Genomic DNA, 24,977 nt, shown 5'->3' with positions numbered 1-24,977 from the left:
GTTTGGGTATTTAAAATTTTCAAAGGGTGATTTTTGTCAGCCTAAAGTACAGATTCATAGCACATAATTAAAAAAATTGGCAGCCTAGCATTATCATAAATTAACAAGCAATCTCTAATCGAAATTACAAATTACTCATCATCAATGCTCTGTGCTCACCTTTCTTTCTTTTTTCAGAATCGTAGAGGCCAGAGGAAAAGGAAGAGCCGAAGAGGGCCGCCGGTCGCAGCTGTGGCGCAGCAGCCGCAGCTGCGCTTGGCGCCCGGCCGGTAGCCACCCTACGCTGCACGCGCCGCGCTGGCCCTGTCGTTTGCCGCCGCCACTAGGCCGCCCGGCGCCCCTGCTGGCCTGCCCTTGCCTGCCCACCACACCACTAGGCGCTGGCGCTGGTCCCTGCTGCCCGCCCGCTAGCGCTAGGGTTCGCCCCCGCCGTTGGCCCCTGCTGCGGGAGCCAGGATGGGTCACGGCAGGCTTGGGCAGGGGAAGGGAAGGGAATCGGGAGGGGGCAGCAGTTTGGGCCGTCTGCGCCTGTTGAGGGTCTGCGCCTGTTGAGGGGAGGGGAGCATTTGGGCCGCCGCAACTGGGCCGAGAGGAGGGGGAGTAGTGGGTCATTTGAGCTCAAGACGTAATATAAGATTGGGAAGCTGGTGCAATTTTCTATTTTTCAATACATATATGTTGTATACTATGTATATAAATTTTTTTACCAAGAGTTTTGGTATTCAACTCTAAATACCCATGCATACATATGGGCCTGCCCCTAACCAGAGGGGTATGCATGACGGCCCAAACCGTATTTCATTAAGAGGAAGCAACTGGCTTTCTGGTCGAGAAAATCTCTCGAACCCTGAACGCGCTAGCGAGGGGATTTTTTTTAACCCTAACTTGAAATTCGCTCCCACGAGGAGTTGAGCTTAATTCGTTCCTACGAGAAGTCAAACTCAGAGACCGAGAAGTGCTGCTACTAGAGCCATCTAACCAATATGGCTTGACAATCATATTTGTCAATGGATCATGCACACTGAAACACTGCTAGATATGAGAAGATGATATGTGCAGGTCTGGCACTCTGACCTATCTTATGATACTATCGAAACATAAGAGGCTCGATTATGCCTAGCATGAGCGATAGGGGCCGCTCAGGCTAGCCTAGGAGACTGCCTATGAACCATCTCAAAGGCTCACACACTGCTGACCCTTCAGTACAAAGGACCTAGGCAAGTCATCCTTGGCTATCAGAGCCAGGCCCTTATCGCCATGTAAGGCTTCTCCTCTGCGCACCACCTAACTGGATGCTTCTGTAATTGGCTTGAGGTCCTTCAATTCTTCCATCCAACATCTATTTATACATACTACGTTGCAGAGGGAACCGGATCAAGTTCTTGCTGTACCAGAATATCTCTTTTCCCTCTATTTATTTGGATTGCAGAATATATTCTAACGTTGTCAATATACGGGATCGGAAACTTTATGGCCCTCGCTCGAAACAAGAGTAGATGTCAAAGAATAGCAATCATTGAGTACGTCCTGATGAACTGATCATCACCGTGCATACAACTTTACTTTACACGTATAGAAGGTTTCCTTGGATCGGATCCTGTGATGATATGAGGACATTTTGACCCTCCGAAAGGAAGATGCCTAGCTAAAGCTACTGTGATCGACGTCTTCTCTCTGCAAAACGACGGAAAGTCCAGATGCTTTTGGATCATTGGCTGCGGCGAGTAGTACTTATCATGCATGGTTGACAAACTTATTTGCATATCTTGCTGGATACTAGCAGCAGTTGACGATAAGTTTGGTTCTGATCTTCTACTACCTGGTAGTAATTCCTTTTGGTGAAAGCGAATTATATATGCATGCAGGAGAAGCTTTGCACAGGCTGTGGTCCAATGTTTTCAGATCGTAAAGTGTCTAGTCTTAAGGGTACCGATAAAAAAATTAGTCGTGATTAGTCGTCGATCAGCCCAATTAGTCGAGCCTAGTCAGTCCTAGTCGTAATCTTAATATAATAGTATTGAAAGAAGCCACCACGTTCGCTAATTTTTACCTATTTCTAAAGCACGTAATGTTTCCATCTAATTTTCTAATTTGATCCGGCTTAAATCAATTACGGGTGGACCTGCTGGTTCATCAACTAGAGTTCGTTTCTTTTTCCGCATCCGAGCCCAGGCACCGCTCGGCGTTCCACTTCTCCGTTTGATCCCCTGGGCGCTACATCCCCACAGAGAGAGGCCGCAGCCGCGTCGCAGGGAGGGAGATGGGACGGGAGCGCCAAGGGGACGGCGGAGTGCAGCAACGTTGAATGGCTGAGTGGAAGGGCGGCAAGCCGGCAAGTGAGGCAGCGAGCGAGCTTGCGAGCGGCACGCGTGCGAACTGCGAAGCTACAAGCGGCATGGAGTGTGCGAGGTCGCGGCCGCGAGGATAAGGTTGGCGTATGAGAGAGAGAGAAGGATATGGCCGGGGTGATGATACAATGGGGCCGGCCGTTTCTGTCGTAAAAAACCCTCATTTCTGTTATGGAATTTTGATATTATTAGATGCTAAATTTTTGTTAAGAAAAGTGCATGTGGTCTTTTCATAACTGATAAGTACTAATTTCATGTCTAAATTAACTTTGCTGCATCATCTGTTCAAAAAAGGGCACATTAGGGCAGGCAAAATCATCACATCACCGGAACACTGATGCTGTCCTCAGGTTTCATTGATCCTCTAACATGCTAGCATCCTCATCGTGTGTTTGTCTAAATATTTTCATGGTACACATCATAACACAAATTCATTTGAGTTTGTACGAGCACTAGGGTCATTTTCTATGGAACAAATTTTTGGATGTTTGCAGGCGACCTCCGCTCGTGGCAACGCACGTGCATATTTGCCTATAAACATATAAATTTAGAAAAAAGACACACAACGAGTATTATTGTAGAGCTAAGTTGCAACCCTGTAGATCAATTTGATATTTGATGATCAGAATACGATTTCAAATGGAAGACAATACCTGCCTAGCTTTTATATAAAACATGATTCTACATATTTGGAAAGTCACTGCTACTTTAGTTGTAGAAAATATGAATCGTAGCCACATCGAGACCCAAGACGTTCACCATATATATGTATTCTATATTTCTACACATACAGGCTAAGGCTATCCATATACACATGCCCTGGTGGAAGAGTCTTCCGTTTCGTCCATCGTAGGGGTTGCATGCAGATCGATCTCCACTGCCTATGATTTTCAATTATTTAAGACAATAAGCACAATTATAATAAGATAAAACACCCATCCATCAATCTTAACACGCTGACAAGCACAGATTCTAGCGTGACCATAGCTAGCCGGACGCTAACAAGCACAAACTCTAACATGACCATGGGAAGCCCCCTCAAAGATCAGCAGCATTTGAAACGCAACATGTATGGTCTTCATCGGCAACAGAAGCTACTAAAGATTAGCATCCAGTTTGTTTTCGTCACTGTAGCACAACGCCCCATGCTTACCAGAAAAGAAGAAGAATGTAATACAGTAATAAAGGCTACCTACCTCTAACCAGGTTCGGGTTTCCAATTTTTTGAATCGGCTGGGACACGGCAAGAATTAATAACCAGCGTATGAAAACTATGGACACGGCAGTGAGAGAACGAACGATACATGATGCAATCACGGTGGAGTGTTGATGCGATCTAGAACAAACTTACTAGGAAAAATTGATGTTTAACATGCATGCCTATCCATATATAGCAAGCCGCAGGTAGAGTTTAACATGCGTGCCTAGGAAACAATGCACACCATTAGGGATTAGGGATGCATCTTCGATAACTACGATATTAGTACAGGCATTGATCCTTGGGAGCAAAAGTAGGAGAGAGGGGATAAGCATGCATTTATTGGGTCATTTCAATGCAAGATCGGAAGGTGGATTATTACTTCCAGTGGCATACATTGAAGCACTCACCTAAATCTTTTTCTAAAAGTCTAAAAATAATTTGTCATGCACTGCAACTAAGACCCTCAAACAACAATGTAATATCCCGCAATTTTTTTTGGAAAAAATAATATTTATGTTAAAAATATATAAATCTTTATATTACTTTCAGTAAATACCCGAATTAAAGATATATTTCTATATAAGGTATCCGTTTTTCTTCCAAATTCATGTTTCAGAAAAGATACTCCATAGAATACAACGATAAAAAATAGATGACACCTAAGTCTGGGCAGTTAGGGCGAAAAAAGATAACAATAACATGATGGGACAAAACTATTTGCATCTATTTCTTGAAACAATTCGAAAGTTGGAAAGAAAAACTAGCTGCCCACGCTATTTGGGCGGGCCGGCTGACTAGTATTGTTTAAAGCAAAGATTAGGATAATATTGATGGTTAGATGGTCACTAACTTAGTAATTTGTGAGTTTTGATTTGTAAAGTAGACTACACGAGCACTAGCTTAGAGCTAAAACAACAGCAGGATAGAGGAGATACACTGGCCCTTAGGGGAAACTTCAGAATCCAAATTCCAAACTCAAGAAGTCCCCAGAAGTCACCCAGAGCTTGCTGTAAGCTAATGTCCCCACACTAATCGGACGACTAAAATCATAGTTAGTCGACGATTAGTCGAACGACTAGGCTTCTAGTCGAGATAGTTGCCTTGGTGGGTATGATCGGTACCGGCGGACTGATAATAAGCGCGATTAATCATGATTAATCAGATGAGTTAAGACTTAAAAACATTGCTGTGGTCTCGATCCTTGAAGATATTTGTTCTCCATAAAGCATCCAGGAAAGAAACAAACAGACGATGGGATAGACATGGCAGGAGTAGTACGTACACAGAGGTTCTTTGATCACCAAAGACTTTGATCTGATTAAGTTTTTTTATGTTCATAGGGCCCTAACACTATATGCTGCTTCGATGGATCAGTAACTGATGGAGGGCGCAAGAGCTTGAGGGTGATCCGATGGTTTCAGAGTTGACTAATTTTTGGTATATAAGTAAAACAAGAGATCGTGGTTTAGTAGCATATCTTCTTGTCAAATTTAGCCGTAACACGCTGAGAATGGGTATGCCAACAAATAGACGCTTGCATGGTCGAGATAACGTTTTAAAGAAATTTTAGAGGCGGCTGTTTTTTTAAGAAAAGAAGGGGAGGCAGGTGCAAAGTGCCAACCGGCTGCCTGTTATCTCATTTATACGAGGGCAATGGCTGGTTTTTAGTAAATTTCTGAAATATGTTTCATTACGAGAGCCTCGCAAAAAAAAAAGTTTCATTGTTATACAACAAGAGATGGAAGCACGTATCATATGTTTGAGTTGGACGCCGGGTTATTTCTTTGGTATGCATTTGAATATTTTGACTCTATATGATCCGTTTCGGACACGGACGAGAAGCGGTTGCGCAAATGTGGGCGGTGGGCCAAAACAAAAGCAGATCCCGCCGCGACATGGGTCGGTTGCGACCGATATCCAAATCCGGGCCGGTTGGTATTCGGCCCAGCACACACATTCTCGGCCAGGTTCCGGATCCCGAAGCCCCTGCGCGGGCTCGCCGCCACCGCCGCATCGCCGGCCGGACGGTGGTCGGCCTGTCCCCCCAGCCGCTTGCCCGCTTCCCTCTCCTCTTCCAGCTTCCTCTATCCGCCGGCCTCCTCTTTCCTGGCATGGGTGGCGACGGCGGACGGTTGCCACAGGCACTTGTGATGTGTGTCGGCGCCTTCGCTGTTCGTTTTCGCGGCGGCGCGGGCGGGACACCATGGCTGTGCGCCTGCGGTGGCCTGGGGCTCTGGCTGGGTGCCGCCGGGCAGAATGGCTTGGCTTTTGACGGCTGCGGCAGGAGAGGTTGCGGAGACCGGCGGCAGCAGCACTACTGTATTTCTGTAAGTTAATAATGTCATCAGTTTTCTTCGTGTAACAATCGACAGGAGCACTAGATGATTATAGATGGGAGTAGAATTCGTCTACCTGGAAGTGGTGACCCATGTCAATATTCTATACTTGAAGCTCATTTGTTTTCTCTGTTACTAAGAGGAAAAATACAATGTTGGCACCCATAATTCATTATCCTCACTGTTCACTGACCTAATCATCATTGCTAAGATGAAAACTAGACACGAATACAGCACAAGTACTCAACTGCTGCTCGATGTTACCCATGAGAAAAACTCAAGTGAAGTGACTGAAGATAATCAAATCCAAAAGTATAATGTAAGCTATTTCTTATTCTCGTGCTGCAGTCTACTAAATCAGAACTCATCGATCCTTACCGTGCCCATATAGTGAGGAATAAAGTCAGAAGATTTTACGCCGATTGTTCTAAAAGAGCAGAAGTAATGCCTTGATATCAGTGTAGCATACACACTGAAACACAATGTGCAGATGAGAGCTACCGTTTTGATTATTAAGTGCATGCATTAGTTGTGAAAGAGACTCAATTGAGCCTGGTATGGACAATATGGGCTACTCAGTCTAGCCAAGGAGACTGCCTATGAACCATCTCAAAGGCTCACATTTCTGATCCTTCAGCACAAAGGACATAGGCAAGTCATCCTTGGCTATCAGAGGCAGCCCTTATCGCCATGCGAGGCTTCTCCTCTGCTTATCACCAAGCCTGATTGCTTCTTGCTTATCCTGCAGCACTTCTTCCATTCAACACTATTTATACACACCTTGCGGAGAGAACCAGATCATATCTTTGCTCTACCAGAATATCTTATTCTTCTATTTGGGTAGCAGAATATATTCTAACTTTACCAATATATGCCAAAACCCTTTAGGCTTCACTGCGGACACGTGTATATGTCAAAGATAGTGAGCACATCCTGAGCTGATCTCCATGCACATATAGAAAATGAAGGTTTCCTTGGTTCCTATGAATTGAGAACATTTTGGCTCTCCAAAAAAGATTTTGTGATGCTGAAATATGACTAAAGCTAGTTCGGTCAACATCATCTTTGCAAAACAATGAAAGTTCGCCTTTTGATCATTGGCTATGCTAGTACACATCATACATAGTTGACAAATTAAGATACCAATCAATCTGAGGATGAGGATATCTTGCTGGATGCTAATAATTGTGGTTCTGATCTTCCACTTGGTATTTCTTGGTGTAACAAGAATTGGGCATATAGAGGAAACCTTGAAAGCACAAACTTCTTCAGTTATTATCTTCTCTGCACTAATATAGTAAATCGTGCACAAGTTATAAGTTTTTCATAATGCATCCGTGAGAAGCCAACAGACAATTGATACACAAAGGCTCATGCACAGAATATTTGGTTCATTTCCATATGTTCAGAAGGCCCTGACCATATACTTGTTTCAATGGAGCAGTAATGGGAGGGCACAGCAAAATCGCCACCTAAATTCTGGGGATTATTTCCTATCATGACAGTCAACCTTTTCTTGTTTCTATCAGCCATATCATGACCGTGTTTTACAGGCATTCTAAATCCTAGAAATTGTTGAATAATTAGCGTTGCATCTTTTGGCCCAAGAATGGGCTTGATTGCATGCAAGGTAATACCAAGCACAAATGGTAGTCAGTATAACTGGCTGGTCTGCTTTTACCAGTGGATACCGGTAGGGGACATGTTGCTTGTGGCCCTGACTGGCCCGGCAGATTAAAAAGGTTTTACAACATTTGTTTGTCACAAAAGATTACAGTGGTTCCAGTACTTGTCTTGCAGTGCTTCTTCTATTCAACATCTTTTTATATATACCTCATAGAGAGAACTGGTTCTGATCTTTACTTGGCGCATGCCATCTCATTTTTTTTTCTCTAACACGCAGGAGAGCTGCGTGTCTTTGTATTAATAGGGAGAAAAGGCGGTCAAGTACACGCCGAATCCACGGCTTGGGTTAGTCGCACTTGCCATCTCTACCAGAATATTTTCCAACTTCGCCAAATATTCCGAAGTCCAAACTTGTATGGCTTTGCTGCAAAGATGAGTAGATGCCAAAGATATTGAGCACATCGTGACCTGATCGCCTTGCATGTAATTTTATGTACATATATAGGAAATAAGGATTTTCTTGGATCTTGCGAATGAGAACATTTTGACCTTGCGAAAGGGATTTTCTGGTGCTGAAATATGCCGAAAGCTTGCATAACGACAAAAATTTTGATTGCCTTTTGATCATTAGCTACGCCAGTAGTTATCACGCATGATTGACAAATTAAGATACGAATCGGCAAAAAGTTCTCCGATATTCTACTTGTATTTCCTTTTGGTGGAAAAGAAATAGAATATTGGATAAGATTAGTGTGCGTAAACTTGTATTCATTATCATGCATGCATGAGGAACCAGCAGACAAGGGGTAGACTCAAAGTAGGAGAACCTTAGAGTGTTCAATTCATAGAAGACTTTGACTAATGTGATCAACATTGTGGGTTAACATATTGGGACCTGATCATGTGCTCCTATCGTCCACAAATATAAGGTGTAACTTGCTTTGGGAAAAAGTCAAACTTTGCAACTTTTGTCTAACAATTACTCAAATTATATTCATGTTTATTGTACAAAGTTACGTTGATATATCCACATTCAAAGTAATTTTAAGATGGTATTGTTTTTGTAGCAATTGGAAATACTATATGATAAATTAAAGGTAAAAACCTACATTTATGGATTTTTCCCCTACCAAAATGTGCCTTACATTTATGGCTGGAGGGAGTATTATGGTGGCTCAGTAATGGAAGGGCAAAAAGCTTAAAAATGATCCAGCAGATCAAAACTGACCAATCTTGACAAATATATTTGCTTATGGGCCAGCTAAATAGCTTCATGTTATATTTGTCACCCAAGAGGTTGATCAGTGCATATCTATGATCTCATGCAGGTACTTTGAGTTACAGAATAGTGTACGGTAAATCATCTCATATAGGAGTATCTTTATCAAGGGGGTGCATGAGCTAACTACCACGTTCTTATGTGGTGGTCGACCTCATTTTTGCCCTTGTTACCCGGCTCATTATGATTGGTACTTGGTAGCATTACATAGATGTGCCTTCATTTACAGTACCTATGGATTATTGTCTGTGCTAGTGTGCTTCGGTTTCGTGGATCTAATATGTGACTGTGCTTGTGTAGTTATTTCTTCTTAAGTTAAGATGAGACACGACTCATTGACAGTGGATCCGTCTGGAAGAGAGGTGAGAGTGACCATACATTTAATCTGAAAGAGGGATAAAACAGCAGCAGGAACTGGTTGGTTACTGTTATTAGGTATTTTTCCCTTTTATTTGGCAGGTATGTCTTGTTTTATAGTTGGTACCAGTAGCATTATATTGTAGCTAGCAGTGGCGGCATGTTTACATAGTGAGTGAAAATTCTTAGAGATGTTAAATGGTTTATATAGTTTCAGAGAAATTTGGGAGGAGATTGGAAATCGGACAGGTGTCAGCCTTGTTAATTATTTTGTGCCACTGCTGCTAGTTTGTTTCTGTCTTTAGATCGTACTACGGTTAACAGGGAGAGAGGAGAGAGAGCATAAGTTAGCATCATGTGGGAAACTTGAGAGGAACTAACTTCCATTTGTTCTCAATGGAGCTTCAGAAATCACACAGAACATGTAAATATGCATGTAAGGTAGGTGGATATAGCCCAATTAATGATACACATATATGTTGATGTACATTAACTTGAATTGTACAGGTCATACACAAAGCTGGTACTCATGAAACATTGTAGAAACTTCAAAATGCTAGGGTGGTAATTACTGCAGATGGTACAGTAGAGCAAACAACTGAAAATAGACTTCTCTCCTTGTGTGTCGTAGTTGAGCTGTGCAAGCGTTACCAAGAAAATGAGGAAGCAATATCAGTGTTAGTAGTACTGGTGTCAGTTAATAAATTAGCAAACATAACAGAACACCCAGAAAGTCCTCCATTTCACATTTTCCGTCTTAGACTGAGAAGCTAGATGCAAACTGAAGTCTTCATACCTGTACTGACCACTGCATTTCAGAGATGTGCATGTTGTGTCTCTGAACTTGTATGGAGATCAAGTGAGTCAAAATCAAAACCATACATCACAGGTTTCTCTTTTTGGTGGTATCTTGATTCACCTGCAAATCAAAGATGCACAGCTTCCCTGCGCATTCCTTTAAAAGAAACAGGGTCTGAACAACGAGGTAAAGGCCTGGCATGAAGGATAAGAGCTGTCCAGGCTAGCCAAGGAGACTGCCTATGACATCAGTCACCTGCCTGCTTAACAGTACGCAAGCAGGCGAGCAAGCAACGCCTCAGGCAAGTCATCCTTGGCTATCAGGACCAGACACTTATCACCATGCAAGGCCTCACCTCGTCCTCTATAGGCACTTGGTTGGCTTGTGTACTGCCATGAATACAACATGGCACTGCATGCCTATTTATAGTCTGATACTCTGATGCCATCAGTGAAGGGCATGTTTCGCTTCCTCTCCTCCTTTTTGCCTGATCAGAAATATGCATGCAAACAGGACATGTTCCTTTAAATGGTTGGGGGTCCCTCATGGCCCGTCTTTTTTGGTGACATTTGTTTCTGCAAAGCTGCCTTGGAATATTTCCAATTGGCAGCAACGATGATGACCTATACACACATAGGTTGACCTTGGCTACATAACACAGTTATACGGATGCAGACATCACATGTGGTTAGGTAACTGACCTGAAATCAAGTAAATACAGAGAGAATCTGATGACCAGCGAATGATATCAGATTAGCATTTGTCCTGCGACCAAATATATGCCTTTGATAGATTTGGCAATGGGAATAGTTCCTGCCTATCTTCCACGTCAAAAAGGTGTCAGTGCTGACCTTCAATCCCAAGGTAAGATTGATTGTGATTCAGAATCGTTATATTTGGATTTTAGTATGACATTTTCTGTGTATACCCAATATGAGAAGGGACAGAGAAAATTATAGTTTGATGAACGCTACTTTAATTTGTATCTCAGGGTGTATATCTCTCCTAAAACTCACCGATGACGCTCACGGCCACAGGTCACAGCCTAGGGCCTCCACACTCCACACCAAGAACAATGCGCGGTGCAGAACCAGAATGGTGATGCAGACAAAAGATGTCATGAAGAAGATGAGACCAGCAGCATTTTTCTATCTACAATGGCTTCTGGTAGGCAGAGAAGTTCTGCGCTGTGTCTGTCAACCAGGGGACGCCAAGATGGATATGTTTGCCGAGTTGCTGTGACAAGGGTAACTTTATCTGCTCCCAGTTTGGGAAATAACAACAATCAAGAAGTGAATAACAATGTACCTGCAAGTAATGTTGGCATTGCTGTGAATGCTACATATGGACTTACTATTAGCTGGATCATGCATGATAGGTTGCATTACAAACTTGTTTGCAATTACAGTATAACCATATTACTATTGTGGAACTCCAGTACTAAGTAGTTCTGATATATGTGACTACATTTGTGTAGATGTCTTCTGGAGTAAAGAGCCATAAAACATCCAAGTATATCCATCTGCTAGAAAGGTGAGATGCTCCCACACATTTAAGTTTGATACTGGGTTAAAAAAAATTCCAGCAATAATTGGTCAAATAGTTTACTGCTCTCTAGTTTTCTTATCGCTTTTTTAGGTGAGTAGTACTGCATTTCTAGTTGGGACAGGTACCATTGTAGCTAATGGTGTGACATGTTGTTTTCAGTCATTTTTATTTAATCAATATTTATATAGCTGCTGAAAAACTCTTAGAGATGTCGTCTGGTGAAGAATAGTTCCAAAACAAATATTGACACCTAACTGGTAATCAGTTATAAGCTGAAGCCAGCTTATTAATTGTCTTTGCTACTCTGCTGGCTGATGCAAGTGTGTTTCTGCATTTCAGATCGCACAATATTAACTACAAGAGAACATAAAAGCTGGGATCGCATGAGAACATGAGAAACTTTCAGAAAGGAACTAACTTCCATTGAGTTGTCACAGGAACTGCAGAAATCATACATTGTATATATGCATGTAATCTTGTCTCGCATAGCCGGACTAATACTACTTAATACATTAATATACAGAACTCGTTTAAGGTCAGATAAGTGTAGGGTACACAGTGATCACATGATGAACAGTTAATGCTTTCTCCTTCAATCAGTGTAGTCTGGATATATAGGCACCGAGCTGAGCTGTGCGTTACCAAGAAAATGTGCATGCAGTAGCATTATTAGCAGTACTAGTGTCAGTTCATCAATTAGCAAATACCAAGGCCTCAAACTCTTCCATTTTCACCTTTCCCTCTCAGGCTGAGAAGCTAGATGCGATCCAAGGTCTTCATGAATGTAGTGAACACCCAATATGGAGATCAAGGGAGTTAAAATCAAAAGTCAAATCAAAACCATATATGAGGCTCTCTTTTGTGTCAGAACCTTAATTCACATGTCAAAGACAGAGTTCTCCTGGATATTATTTTTGAAAAAGAAAAGGTACCCAAGCGATGAAGGCCTGGCATGAAGATAAGAACCGTCCGGGCTAGCCAAGGATACTGCCTATGAGATCAGTCCCCTGCCTGCTCCAACAAAATACAAGCAAGCGAGCGAGTCCACAGGCAAGTCATCCTTGGCTACCAGGATGGTCAGCTCTTATCACCATGCAAGGCCTCCCCTCTCCTTCCTCTATCTATCATCAGCCTTTAGCCCTTAACATTCTCATCATCTAGCTAAACTTCAATTCACTTTGCTTGGGTTGTGAACTGCCATGCATACATCGAGCTGCATGCCTTATATATAGCTGCATACCTCCTGCGTGCAAAGGACATGTGCGGCTGATCAGAAACATGCATGCATTTGCATGCAAGGAGAATATGTTCTTGCAAATGATTGGGGGTCCCTTTTCGGCGCCGTTTGTGGTTGCAAAGTTACATGGGAATCTTCCTGCTCATCATGTATGTAAATTGGAAGCAATGACTATGACCTATGTACAAAGACAGGTACGTTGACCTTGGCCACATAGCAGAAATGAACACTCACTTATGGATCAAAGCTAGATATCGGTCGATTGAGAAGAAGATGCATTGAGAATTTTTTTTCTTCTTCATAGTCAGTGAAATGGCCTGATATTGACTAAATGCAGAGAACATGGTATTGGCCTACGATTGATATCAGATCTTTATTTGCCCGCCGACCAAATATTCGCTATATGCCTTAACAGATTTGGCAATGGGAATAGTTCCTGCTTATCTTCATGTCAAAAAGGCAGCAATGCTGACCTTTGAACACAAGTGAATATTGATTGTAGATGTGTTCATGTGTGGTAAAGAGCCCTTTTTTACAGATTTTCTTGAAAGCTTATGAGTCCAGATTTTCTTGACAGGTAGGACGCTATTCTGTCGACCGGATTGCTCAACCAGCTAACTACTTGCATACTGTGAATATCTGTGGGTGCTATAATCCTGTGGGTGCAGGTAATACACTAATACCTGTTCAGGAGCTGAATGCTCGATAGTGATGCACGTTCGGCGGGTTTTAACTTCATATCTGGAAATTAAGTAAACCACTTTTTTCTGTTATTTTGGTTTGGTTACATTCAATAGTTAATCTTGTAGAACTGGTGCAAATCTGTAGAAAAATTCACTTTTCGAATTCGCAAAGCTTCTCCCTGTTAGGTGGTGTCTGTTGACTGATTAATGCCTATATGTATTGTGAAATTACTTATAAACCTAGTGGTGCCAACCTTATGTTGCAAGACTATTTAGCAATCGATGGTCAACGCTAAACACGTTTGGCTTAGGACAAACCTAAATGTCTAAAACTACTTTATATTTGTGGTCAGAGGGGGTATTAGATAGTGGTAGGCCAACTCATGTTATTCTTCAAATTAAACTAAGATCTACTCCATGTCTGACTATGCACCTGGACACGTACTTGTCCAGGTACACAGTGAGAATGTTGTTAGCACCTTGAGCTGACTAGGGCCTAGAGAAACTGCTGCAAGGCAGAGGGCTGAAAGTTCGGGGTTATTTTTTAGTACAAATCTGACACAGGCACGCACTCACACCATACAAATTGAGTCATTGTTATTGGTTATATATCGATATCTTGGCCATCAGTGGCCCTCCATACCCCGGCCATTACTGGCCCTGATAGAAGATCAAATTTGAATGTATAGTACTTTTGTAGCCTGTATTCATTAGGCTAGATACTACCTATATATCCTATGGGTTGTAGAGTATAATTTCTATATATATATATATATGTATATATATATATATGTTGGCAACTCTTACAAAGTGTGTTTACTCAAAAACATTTTTATGGCCAATATGGCAGTAATAAATTTTCTGTGTGTCAAAAATCTGAATGATTTTGAGAGAATAAAAATAGTTTATCTTTAAAGTATGTCTGTACAGATTCCTTTATTAAAATGAAATTTATTTGAGAACGGAGTATATATGCTGGAACAAAATATTTGCATGCATGTGCCTTAATGTAGATAATATTCTGTTCTCAGAATTCATCCATGACTTCAAGAAAATAACAGTAGTACATCTCGTTAATATTCTTTATTGAGAGGCTAAGCATAATTAGATGCACAAAAGTTTGGCCCATGTGGGCTAAGGTACTATCTAGATTAGCTTGCTTCTCGATCTTCATTTCTTTTATTAAGGCACACATACATTACAAAGTTTAAACTTGTTGACATTTTGCCAGCTATTTATCTAGATCATATTATGCAATTTTCTTCTGGTAGAAAATTAGCTATTAATTATATTCCTCTGAAAGTCGAAGTGTTAAATTATTCCCTTTTGCCAGCATATATATATCTGCAGTGTGCTTTCCTCCTCCAGCCGTGATAGAACTGAGCCCTAACGGTTCTCGCACGTAGTGCAGAAGTCTGTTCCATCTGAAGAACTTCTGATTGGTCACATCTTCTAGCTAAGCTAGGTCTCGCCTATGCACAGCCGGCCGTTGGTTGCTGACCTGCAAATTAAAGAAGATGCCAGCCGCAGCAAGCCTGAGCTACCATTCCAGACAAGTACATACATACACGCATGCATCTACTCAAAGTGAAAGCCTCAAAGTTCTGGGCGCCCAGCATGCATGCATGAATAAAATGCTAAGCTATGAGTAGCTGCCATTTTCTTCATTTTTTTCGCTCGCATTATTGTCTGCATTATTCTTGCATGCATATCCGTTGGAATGCACTGGCGCCTACATCATTATCTTCATCTACCGCTTTGCGGCTCCGTTGGAGCGTGTCCATGCATATGCATGCATCTTCTCAAGCCTTTTCGTGTTCGACGGAATACTTATCTTTTCTGGAAAAGAAAAATGTATATTATTGTTCCCTGCTACTTTTTTCATTTGTTTCATTCCCTTCGCTTCTTTGTTTTAATGTGTTTAATTTGTGAAGGGTCTGGAATTAATTCATTAAACCACCAGCATGCATGGTTAATAGTGCATAGAAACAGCAGAGGACGTTGCGATTGCTGAGCTGAGATACAGTTGAACATCCAAAGTTCAGAAACCTAGGGCTAGCTAGTTTCTCGATCGGTCTGGATATGTAGCAGCAGCAGCAGATCAGAATTCAGAAGAGAAGAGATATTTCCGGATCAGAATTGCGGCTTGCAAAGTATCGGGCGACTCGAATGTATCCGTCTTCTCACCGTTATCGCATTTCTCATTGGTTGCATCAGATTTGACATTATTTCTCCCTCACTCCGCGCCAACAAGAAGAGCCAGCACGCAGCCGGAGAGAGCATTCACACTGGTCAAAAATGTCCAGCCCAAGTGCGGGCCCATACCTGAATCAGGCCCAATCCCAAGTACGGGCCCATGCACGCACTCATCAACCCCTCGAAAAAAAAACCACCACTCCTTTCTCTGTCGCTCCATCCTCTCTCTCCCTCTCCCTCTCCCTAAACCCCCACTAATCTAGTAATCTCCGTCAGCTGGAGCATACTAAAAGCGTAGCCGGCAGCCGACAAGGGGGCTTTATTTCTGGTAAGATTGAGGCACTAGAATACTCGGATCCGTAGACGCTTCCGGACTCGGCCGCAACTAACTGTCACGGCATCTTTGTAAACCAATTAACTAAAAGAGGCAGCTAATCCTAATACTATACTCCCCCAGTCTAATCATGGCGATGGCCCCCCACTCGCCCAGCCAGGACAGGCAAGGGTTAGTCGAATCTAACCGCCACTTGCTAAATCCAGCTAAAACGGCGTACGTGTCAGAGCGCCCGGTTCCAACGTCCGGACAATTATAGGGGTTTGTTTATTCAGCTTCGCGTGCAACCGTGGTGTTACGTCACGGGTGACCTCAATTCGGAGGAGCATCATAGCATTTTTTTTCTTGTTTACGTATAGCATGGGGTCTCGGTGGGGCCCAACTCACATGAGGGCATATGCATCTGTCCTCAGCTTGCCTGATAGTTTGTACATAGAGTACAGTGTAAGATTGTAAACTTATTTGCAAGTTTGGTCTCCAAGTATAGGATAAAACGCCTTTAAATTTCTTGCTTGCTTCTAGGCACTACTACAAAAGTGATTTGTAGCAGCATCTTATTTTTTCTAGAGCCGGATCAAAAGGTAACCGGCTCCTACAAATAGAGCGTTGTTACCGTAGCAACCGACCCGTCTCTAGAAAAATATTTTTAGAGGCGGGTGATGGCGTCACCCGCCTCTAGAAATGCCATCATTTTCAGGGACGGGTGATGGCGTCACCTGCCTCTACAGATGGTTACACGCAAAAAAAATTCACAATTTTTTCATATGATCTTGGATGAAGTTGAACTTTATATCAAAATTGTAGAGGTTGATAAGATCTAAAACTTTGTAGTTGGTAACTTTTTATTTAAAATTATTTAATAGTTTAAAAAGTTATTATAAATTCTCATATGGCTATGAGTATATAGTATCTCATACAACTCAAGTCATACTTTCAGCTTTCCACAATCTTAATATTTATATATGATAAAATATACATGGTATATTTTTATCTATAGTTCACAATAACCATAATGTAAAAAGTTTCACCTTTTTTATTTGTTTTGCTATATGTAAATATTTAAATAAATTTTTGGAATAAAATAGAAAAATATTTTTAGGGGCGGGTGGTGGCGTCACCTGCCCCTATTTCTATATACGGATGATGGCATAATCCGTCTCTAAAAATCAATTTCAGAGCTAATATAAAAGAATAGCACAGTGACTATATAATGTGGTGGAGAGGAGGGTAAGCGGTTCGAACCTCAGATTACGCAAGTGTGCATATTTCGTCAAAAAATTATACCTCGGTATTAGAGGGGTGGTGGTGGTGGATGGTTGGCGGGGATTTTTTTTCTTTTTAATTTTTCTATTTTTGAGTTTTTCTATATTCTAGATATTAATTTGCAGGGGCGGGTCATGTCCTAACCTGTCCCTACAAATCGATTTCTTGAGGTGGGTGGTGCTTTGATCCGTCTCTAAAATTTGATTTTCAGAGGCGGATGCGCCCGCCCCTAAGAATACTATTTTACCCGCCAATGGGACCACAACAATTTTCATGGACCCACTCGCAATGACCTATATAAAATTACAAGTGCCGAGCAAATGAGATTGGAGTTGTATTAATGGTGGAATTAGAGGATGAATGCCAGTGTTTCTTAAGCTTTTGAGGGTGCTGGATTAGTTTATAATTAATAGCTTGATTGTGTCAATCTTTAGGGGAGATATAGATGTACTATTGTATTGTCGTCGTCGCTGTCCCGATGTGTTTAAAAGATATGGTTAGAAAGATGGTGTACGGACGCGAGTCCAGATGCTTCGAGAGGGCACGTGCCAGGTCAGCACGATCCACGTGGTGCCCGTAGTTGCAGAGTGCAGTAATCTTTACAGATTCAATGATAGGCTGACCGTCTATGGTTTGTTAGCTGCAGCTTAGTATCGGCGTATGCTAGGATCTGTTAGTTGCACATAATCAGAAAGGTGCGCTCCTGGAAGATACTTCTTCATTCTAAAAAAATACAACTCTCGCTACCAAGAAGTCAAATAATTTTAAATTTAACTAAATTTCTACAAAAATTTACTAACATTTATGTCTCTAGATAAGCTTTTCTCTAAAACGAGGTCAAGGGTTTTGTACCGGTATATAAACTACTAAATTTTAAAATTTTATTCTTACACAAAGAAACGAAGGACAAAACCCTCACCTATATTGACTTGTATTATATATCTTTTTTCATAGGATGTTTCTGTGTAATCTTCTTTTCACAAATTTGAAACCATCCCCTTTCGGTGAAAAGAAAATAATAAGACAGCGCCATCCAACTTTGTCGGAGCTTTTTCTTAGAAATCTTTGTCACGTGTTTAAAAGCAAAGTGAAATCATGCCGGCACCAAAAGCACCTTGCTGGCGAAAGCGATCAACAGTTGAAAGCTGATGACTTGATCCTTTTGCATTTGCATTATTGCCCTCGTCTAACCTCACGTGTCATGTGCACAGATCACTTGCCCATCCTTGATGCCCTGCACGAGTCGTGACAAATGACCAGTATCTTGGGTCAAATTTGACACTGCATAGCTGCTGCCATTTCAGTCTCTCAGAGCAAGAGGAGATTAACCACGTTGATGGATCACCCGCTCGGCCCAAGCTGGAGGTGCCCATGATGCCGCCGTGGGCCCTCACCACGAAGCCTTGTACGAACCGTGGCCCACCGCGTCAGCGACGGCGGCCCCGGTCGCGCCTTGCCAGCTCGGCGAGGCCCAGCGGCAGGGCCACCTCACCGCGCCCGCGGCGTGGACGCGTGGGGAGGCGCGGAGCTGTGCGCTGTTCGGCGCCGCGTGGCGGATCTCGGCCGCCTCCTCTTCCGTCCCCGCGCTCCCTCCCACTTGCCCGTGCTTATTGCGTCGCGCGCGGGCACCGGCAAGGGCGCAAGCGAAGTCGCGAGCGACGCAAACCTTCCTTCCCTTGGTTCCCCTCTCCTCGTCTTCTCGCCAGGCCAGCCATTTTATCCGGCGTCGGCTCGGCTGGTCCCCAGTTGCTGGCTCGCTTGAGGCGGGCTCGTGGTTCACGTGCGCGAGGGGTTGGCTCATTTGGGTGCGTTGCGTTCGGGTTGGTGGCGGCGCGGGAGATGAAGAGCGGCGCCGGGGGAGCCGGAGGAGGAGGCGGGGCAGGGGGTGGGGGCAGGCAGCAGTGGCCGTGCGACTACTGCGGGGAGGCGGCGGCGGCGCTGCACTGCCGCGCGGACGCGGCGCGGCTCTGCGTGGCGTGCGACCGCCACGTGCACGCCGCCAACGCGCTCTCGCGGAAGCACGTGCGGGCGCCGCTCTGCGCGGGGTGCGCGGCGCGACCGGCCGCCGCGCGCGTCGCCGCTGCGGCGGGGGCCGGGGGCGAGGCGGCGTTCCTGTGCGCGGACTGCCGCGAGGGCCGCGGCGACGGCGTGGCGGTCGAGGGGTTCTCTGGCTGCCCCTCGGCGGCCGAGCTCGCCGCGTCGTGGGGGCTCGACCTCCGCGGCGCGGGAGGCGGGTGCGGCGAGGGCGACGCCGAGGCGGAGGCGGAGGACGACGCCTTCTTCTCGGTGCTCGACTACTCCATGCTGGGGGCCGATCCGGACCTGCGCGACCTCTACGTGCCGTGCGACCCGCCGGAGGTGGCCGCCGCCGGCGCCCGCCGGCTCAAGGGGGAGGCGCTGTGCGACCAGCTCGCCGAGATGGCGCGGCGCGAGGCCGACACCTCCTCGCACCCGCACCAGCCGCACTCGGATCTGAGCCCCCGCACGCCGCGCCGGAACTCCGCGGCCTCCAGCGGCCGCCTGCCGGGCAAGATGGCGGCGCCCCCCACGCTGCCTCCGCACCCTCCGCCTGCGGCCGTTCAGGAGGTGCCCTTGCCGTACACGTCCCTGCTCATGATGGCGTCGGCCAGCTCCACTGAGCTCATTGGCGGCAGCGGCAGGATGGCTGACGACGACGAGCAACTGCTATGGGATTGCGCAGCGCCCTCAGTGCCGCCCACACAGGTGAAGTTCCCATCAAGTGAAAAAGGAAAAAAAAATGGCGACAGTAGTAACCTCTACTATTTCCGTTCAATCTGCATGGTGATTGTATTGCTAACGCTTTATCCTAATCAGAAATCTATTGGTTGTGTTGTGAAGTTGAGCTGTAAATTCAGTGGCCTCACACAAGTTAAGATGACACGGTAATGAGAAATATTAGGGTCTTAATGTACAAAGCTAACAATAGAAATCAACTTGGCTGCAGTTTGTAGTCCGTTATGCATATCAACTAGATTGAGTAATGCGGTCAAGATCTCTGGTACCAGTTGGTAGATGGAAACAATTAGTTTTACACGAATCTTTATATTTCTAGTTTCATCCGGTCTGTTATTTTACAGGTCTGTGCCTTTTAGACATCTCCAGGTAGTAATCTGTGGCTCTGAACTTGTCATGGCTCTTCCTTTAGTTTCCTAGGTTTTGTCAGCCAGGAAAACAGGATGATCACAGTAGCTTTCAGTAGAGAACCAGAGATAAATTTGATCTTCAGAACGCTTTCACCATTTATGATTCAGTTTTTTCACATAGAGCTTGTAGTTGGGATAAAGGTTCACGGACAAGTTGTTTTAGTGACATTTAATACACAAATTGAGCTGGTGAAGAAAGATGCATTTCCTTTAGAAAGGATGGAAATTAGACATACTTTTCTCAAGAGGCGTTGCTATCGTGATGTGGAAAAGTGCGTTGAATGTGATTTCTCAGTTCGCACACCACTGACTATTATTCAGAATTTCAGACTGTATTTGACTTTTCAGATATGGTATGAATCATACTTTTCACGTAAATCTGTTCAAACGTGCACCAGTGGCAATAATAATTGTTTGAACTTCTGATTGCACGTTTCATTGTCAACAAGTTACACCCTCACACTACCGATGCTCCAGAATCCTCAACTTTAGTTCGAACTTCATGTTTGAGTGTGTTTATTGCCAAGTTATGCAAGGCAGTTCATTGCTTGTTATTTGCATGCCAGATATGGGACTTCAATTTAGGAAGGTCCAGGGATCACGATGAGAAGTCTGCTATTGAAGTTGGATTTGGTTCGAACCATGGAGGCTTTATGATTAAGAGTTATAGTGACATGCTCAAGGAAATTTCTTCAGGGACAACGAAAGATCTGGAAGATATTTATGACTCAAGATACTGCTCAACTGCCGAAGATATCATGTCCTCTAATATCTGTCAGTTGTCATCGAAAAATGTAAGTCTTCTTCCCCTTTTTCCATACGTTAAAGGATGCTTGGTGTGCAGCTGTGCCTATCCAGCACATGTGGCATGTTCCCTTAGTAACAGTGTCAACTATGTATTCTTCTCATGTAGGCCATGTGATAGAAATAAATTATTATTGATCATGGATGTGAAGGCGTAACTTATCTCATACTGAATGCAGTTTTTTTTTTTACTTTTCTTCATATCGTTATAGCCCTAAATGCAGAGGAGCCAAGTCAAAGGAAACATATTTTTCTGATTAAAATATGTCATTCTTATAGATGAGCATCATCCTCTAATTTGTACCATGACTTTGCCCCTCTCAAGAAACTGTTAGCTAGCTTCTATGATAAAATCCTACGGGTTGAGTTGAGGATATTTTTGTTTGGGAAAATAAACTTGTTGATCAAGCTTCAAGATGTACTGAAAATCAGCTGTTTGAAGAACTCACCAAGCTTCTAAAAAACAAGTTTATGTGTACAGGACACAACATATTGCACATGTTTGATTGCTTGATGCACCACTTACTGCTTCAATTGACTTCATAACCGAGCTTTTGCTGATGTTGATGCGCTACTTACTGTTGAATGTGTTCAGGCAGTCATGTGCATAATTAGATATAGATCTTATCTTGTAAAGGGCTATTCATGAAAAAGTGGGCTCAGTGGTCCCATATGGTATGAACATGCCGAGCTGTTTTCAGTCACCAGGATAGTTATGGGCCACCATCCATATCCTTGTTGTGTCCCCCTCTGGTCCACATGTCATGGGAGGCATCTTGTTTCTTTATGAAACATTAAAGGCCGATTTTGTCACCGCCAAAAAATCCCTATAGAATGCCCCACCACGTGTTCTTGGTTTAGCATCGTTGTAGAGAAGTACCAAGTCTCTATGGCTATATATGGCTACGCAGTAAAACTTTCAGCATTGCCAAGCTGCTGATATGTATCTGAATTTTCTTTCTTGTTCTCAGGTGAGCACTGGGAGCAACAAACGGAAGGTGAGCTCTTGCGCCTCGACAATTGACGGACCGACAACCTCTGGGAACCATGTGCCCACTTCAGGACCAGCACTCACAAGGGAGATCTCCTTCGGGGATCAAACCGTCTCCCCCGCTGCAGCTGATAGGCCTGCTGCCATGAGGATCGACAGCGAGACGCTTGCACAGAACAGGGACAGCGCGATGCAGCGGTACAGGGAGAAGAGGAAGAATCGCAGGCATGTATCGATGAAAGCTGACCTTGGCCCTTTCCTGCCTGCTGCTGACAGCAACTTCTTCTGCGTTATTAGGAGGCAGCTACAGTTTACTCACAGCTCTATCCATTATCCTTCTTAGGTATGAGAAGCACATCCGCTACGAATCGAGGAAGCTGAGGGCGGACACGAGGAAGCGGGTGAAAGGGCGGTTCGTCAAGTCGACCGAACCACTGAATGCCGTCAATGGCGGATGAGCCAAGGGCCTGTGAAGATTGAGCTCGGTGCGTTGCGTGTAGTAGTATGGAGCTACTTACATCCGAAGGTGGTTGTACGGTGCGCTACACCTATGCACGATGCTATCGCTGGATCGTCGCCACGCAGCCGAGCCAAATTTTGCGTTGGAGCAATCGTGGTCATTGGTCAGTCAACGCCAGAGACTGCACGGTATGCTTGTAAGATGTAACATGTAAGAAACGACACCCCTTCTGCTGCTGCATCAGAACAGAAATAGGTAGCTCACGGTACTTGTTCACCATGTGGTTTTACTAGCTCATATGGGTTTGCAGTGATGTGTTTCATACCCGTTTTGTTTCTACCATCATGATGAACCCCTAATTATTGTGTTAACCACATTTAATATCCTAGTAAAGACATCTATACAATTCTAGTTTGTAAAAAGCAAATTAGACTAGCAAACATATATGAAGAGTGAGTTGCATCTTGCAACCAAGAGAAGTAATTGCATTCTCTATCTGGAGGCCGGTGGTGGAGGTGGCGGCCTGGCCGGGAAGCGGGAGAGCGTGGCGGCGGCGCCGAGGGCGACGAAGGAGACGAACGCCAGCGCGAGGGAGACGGCGCCCTTGTCGCAGTAGAGGCGGTAGAGGCGGCACACGGCGAACCACCCGCTGGGCTGGTTCCCCCACATGGCCACCGACCCTATCGCCCCGGCGCCGGCCGTCGACGCCGCCTGCAGGTTCACCGCGAGCTGGTCGGCGTGGTGCAGCCAGTGCTTGCTGACGAGCCTCTTCACGAAGACCGCCGTGACCGCCGAGTAGGCGGCGCAGGCGAGGCTGACGGCCGCGAACGCCCTGCAAGTTTTCGCGTTGCAGATCGCCGGCCGGCCGGTCAGTCGGCGGCCGAGAGACCACAAAGCGGTCGCCGGCGAGCTAATAGCTAGCTAGATCCGAACGACGCTGATGATGTGCGTGTTGATGGATGTTATAGATGGATAGATAGATGTATATACGTACTCCCAGACGGCGAACATCCTGAAGGTGACGGTGATGCCCCAGCGGTCCTGCCGGTTGGTGGCCACGACCACCGCGGCGGCGAGCGACGCCGCCAAGGCCAGCAGCCGGAGCGCCGCGCTGGTTCTCACGTCGGCAGCGGAGGCGGTCTTCATCGTCGTCTCCACCGTCACCGCCGCCGCCTGCGACTCCAGCCGCTCGATCGTCATCGTAGCCGCCGGCTGCCCTCCTCTCTCCTCTGTCTATCTGATCCGGCGGCGATCGCGAACAGCAGCGCAGCGCAGCTATGTCGGAGCCTCGGGCACTTTATTAGTACACGATAAGTAGACGTGCTCTATCTGTAAGATGAAAGGGTTTAAAGAACGGAATGCCCTTGAGAACGTTGTCGGACTCTACCTGTCTCGTGCGTACACCCATCTCCGCCATGTACACGATAAGTGTGTATGCAGATCAAACAGATCATGCTTCAGAGTGTGGGACTCTCTTCGAAAATGTTTGCCTTTTTCTCGGGAAAATTGTGAGAGATGTCTCATTTGCTAAGGAAAAAGGGAATACGGAAGTAGTATGTCATGGCGCACCCAATTTGCGTCACGGCCCACCAAAACCTGCAAACCGTCATTACGCGGCCCATAACATGGGCTTCCGGAGACTGCCCCACGTACCGCAAAAGTGAAAAGCAAAAAAATACTTTTTTACCTTCCTGAATTTTAGGCCGAATCTGGATTTCCTCCCCAGATAGAAAGTATATATCTAAATATATAACTAAATATTTTTACTACATTATATCATATAATATTAGAAGTTCAATAAAATTAGATTTTTCATTTTATAATTTTTTGATTTACTATTATTTTTTAAAAATTCAGCCAAAAATACATATAAAAGAAAAGGTGAAAATACACTGAAAGAAACCAATTAGAAAGGTTATTTGTCCGATATTGTAAGTTCAAAAAATCTAGATGGACGGTTTTATTATTTATGGAGGAAATTCGGATTCATCTAAGTTCGAAGAGGTAAAAAGATTTTTTTTTTCCAAAAGAGAACGCTGACATGGTCCAAATGTAACTTCACCATAGCGGAAATGGCCCATACTACCTGAAACAAACATGGGCACGTACGTTCGGGGCCACCACCAACAGCACCAGCGCCGCGCTGCCTCCAGCGGATTCAGGCCCATACAAGCATTCCAGGAAAAAGGAAGAGATTCAGGCCCGAATTCTGCCAATTGCGTCACATAATTTCTAAACACTTCAGCATTTCAGCTGCCAGATGATCATGAAACTATGATAATAAAATTTCTGAACACTTCATCATTTCAGCTGCCAGATGATCATGAAACTATGTGACCACAAGCCTGAAT

At 44.4% G+C, this 24,977-nt stretch overlaps 2 protein-coding genes and 1 long non-coding RNA gene across 3 annotated transcripts; 2 read left to right on the top strand and 1 right to left on the bottom strand.

Moving 5' to 3' along the window:
- The first annotated feature begins 5,505 nt into the window (after positions 1-5,505).
- Positions 5,506-11,097, top strand: LOC112896560. Its single transcript, XR_003229501.1, has 4 exons — positions 5,506-5,876; positions 7,789-7,856; positions 8,840-10,810; positions 10,938-11,097. It is a non-coding gene; the product is annotated as an uncharacterized LOC112896560 (long non-coding RNA).
- A 7,710-nt stretch (positions 11,098-18,807) lies between these two features.
- LOC112896557 (zinc finger protein CONSTANS-LIKE 14) lies at positions 18,808-22,969 on the top strand. The gene is made up of 4 exons (XM_025964573.1): positions 18,808-19,931; positions 20,938-21,165; positions 22,147-22,391; positions 22,510-22,969. The coding sequence occupies exons 1-4, from the start codon at positions 19,047-19,049 to the stop codon at positions 22,622-22,624; spliced, it is 1,473 nt and encodes a 490-aa protein (XP_025820358.1). The 5' UTR covers positions 18,808-19,046; the 3' UTR covers positions 22,625-22,969.
- A 116-nt stretch (positions 22,970-23,085) lies between these two features.
- Positions 23,086-24,026, bottom strand: LOC112896559 (CASP-like protein UU-1). The gene is made up of 2 exons (XM_025964574.1): positions 23,621-24,026; positions 23,086-23,458 (listed from the first exon to the last, which is right to left on the bottom strand). Exons 1-2 carry the CDS (start codon positions 23,824-23,826, stop codon positions 23,119-23,121), a joined length of 546 nt encoding a protein of 181 aa, XP_025820359.1. The 5' UTR covers positions 23,827-24,026; the 3' UTR covers positions 23,086-23,118.
- Between the last annotated feature and the right edge of the window lie 951 nt (positions 24,027-24,977).

This window comes from Panicum hallii, chromosome 6 (assembly GCF_002211085.1).
Source record: "Panicum hallii strain FIL2 chromosome 6, PHallii_v3.1, whole genome shotgun sequence".
Classification (NCBI taxonomy): domain Eukaryota; kingdom Viridiplantae; phylum Streptophyta; class Magnoliopsida; order Poales; family Poaceae; genus Panicum; species Panicum hallii.
The sequence above is the reverse complement of the archived record's forward strand: the minus strand, read 5'-3'. Positions and strand labels throughout refer to the sequence as shown.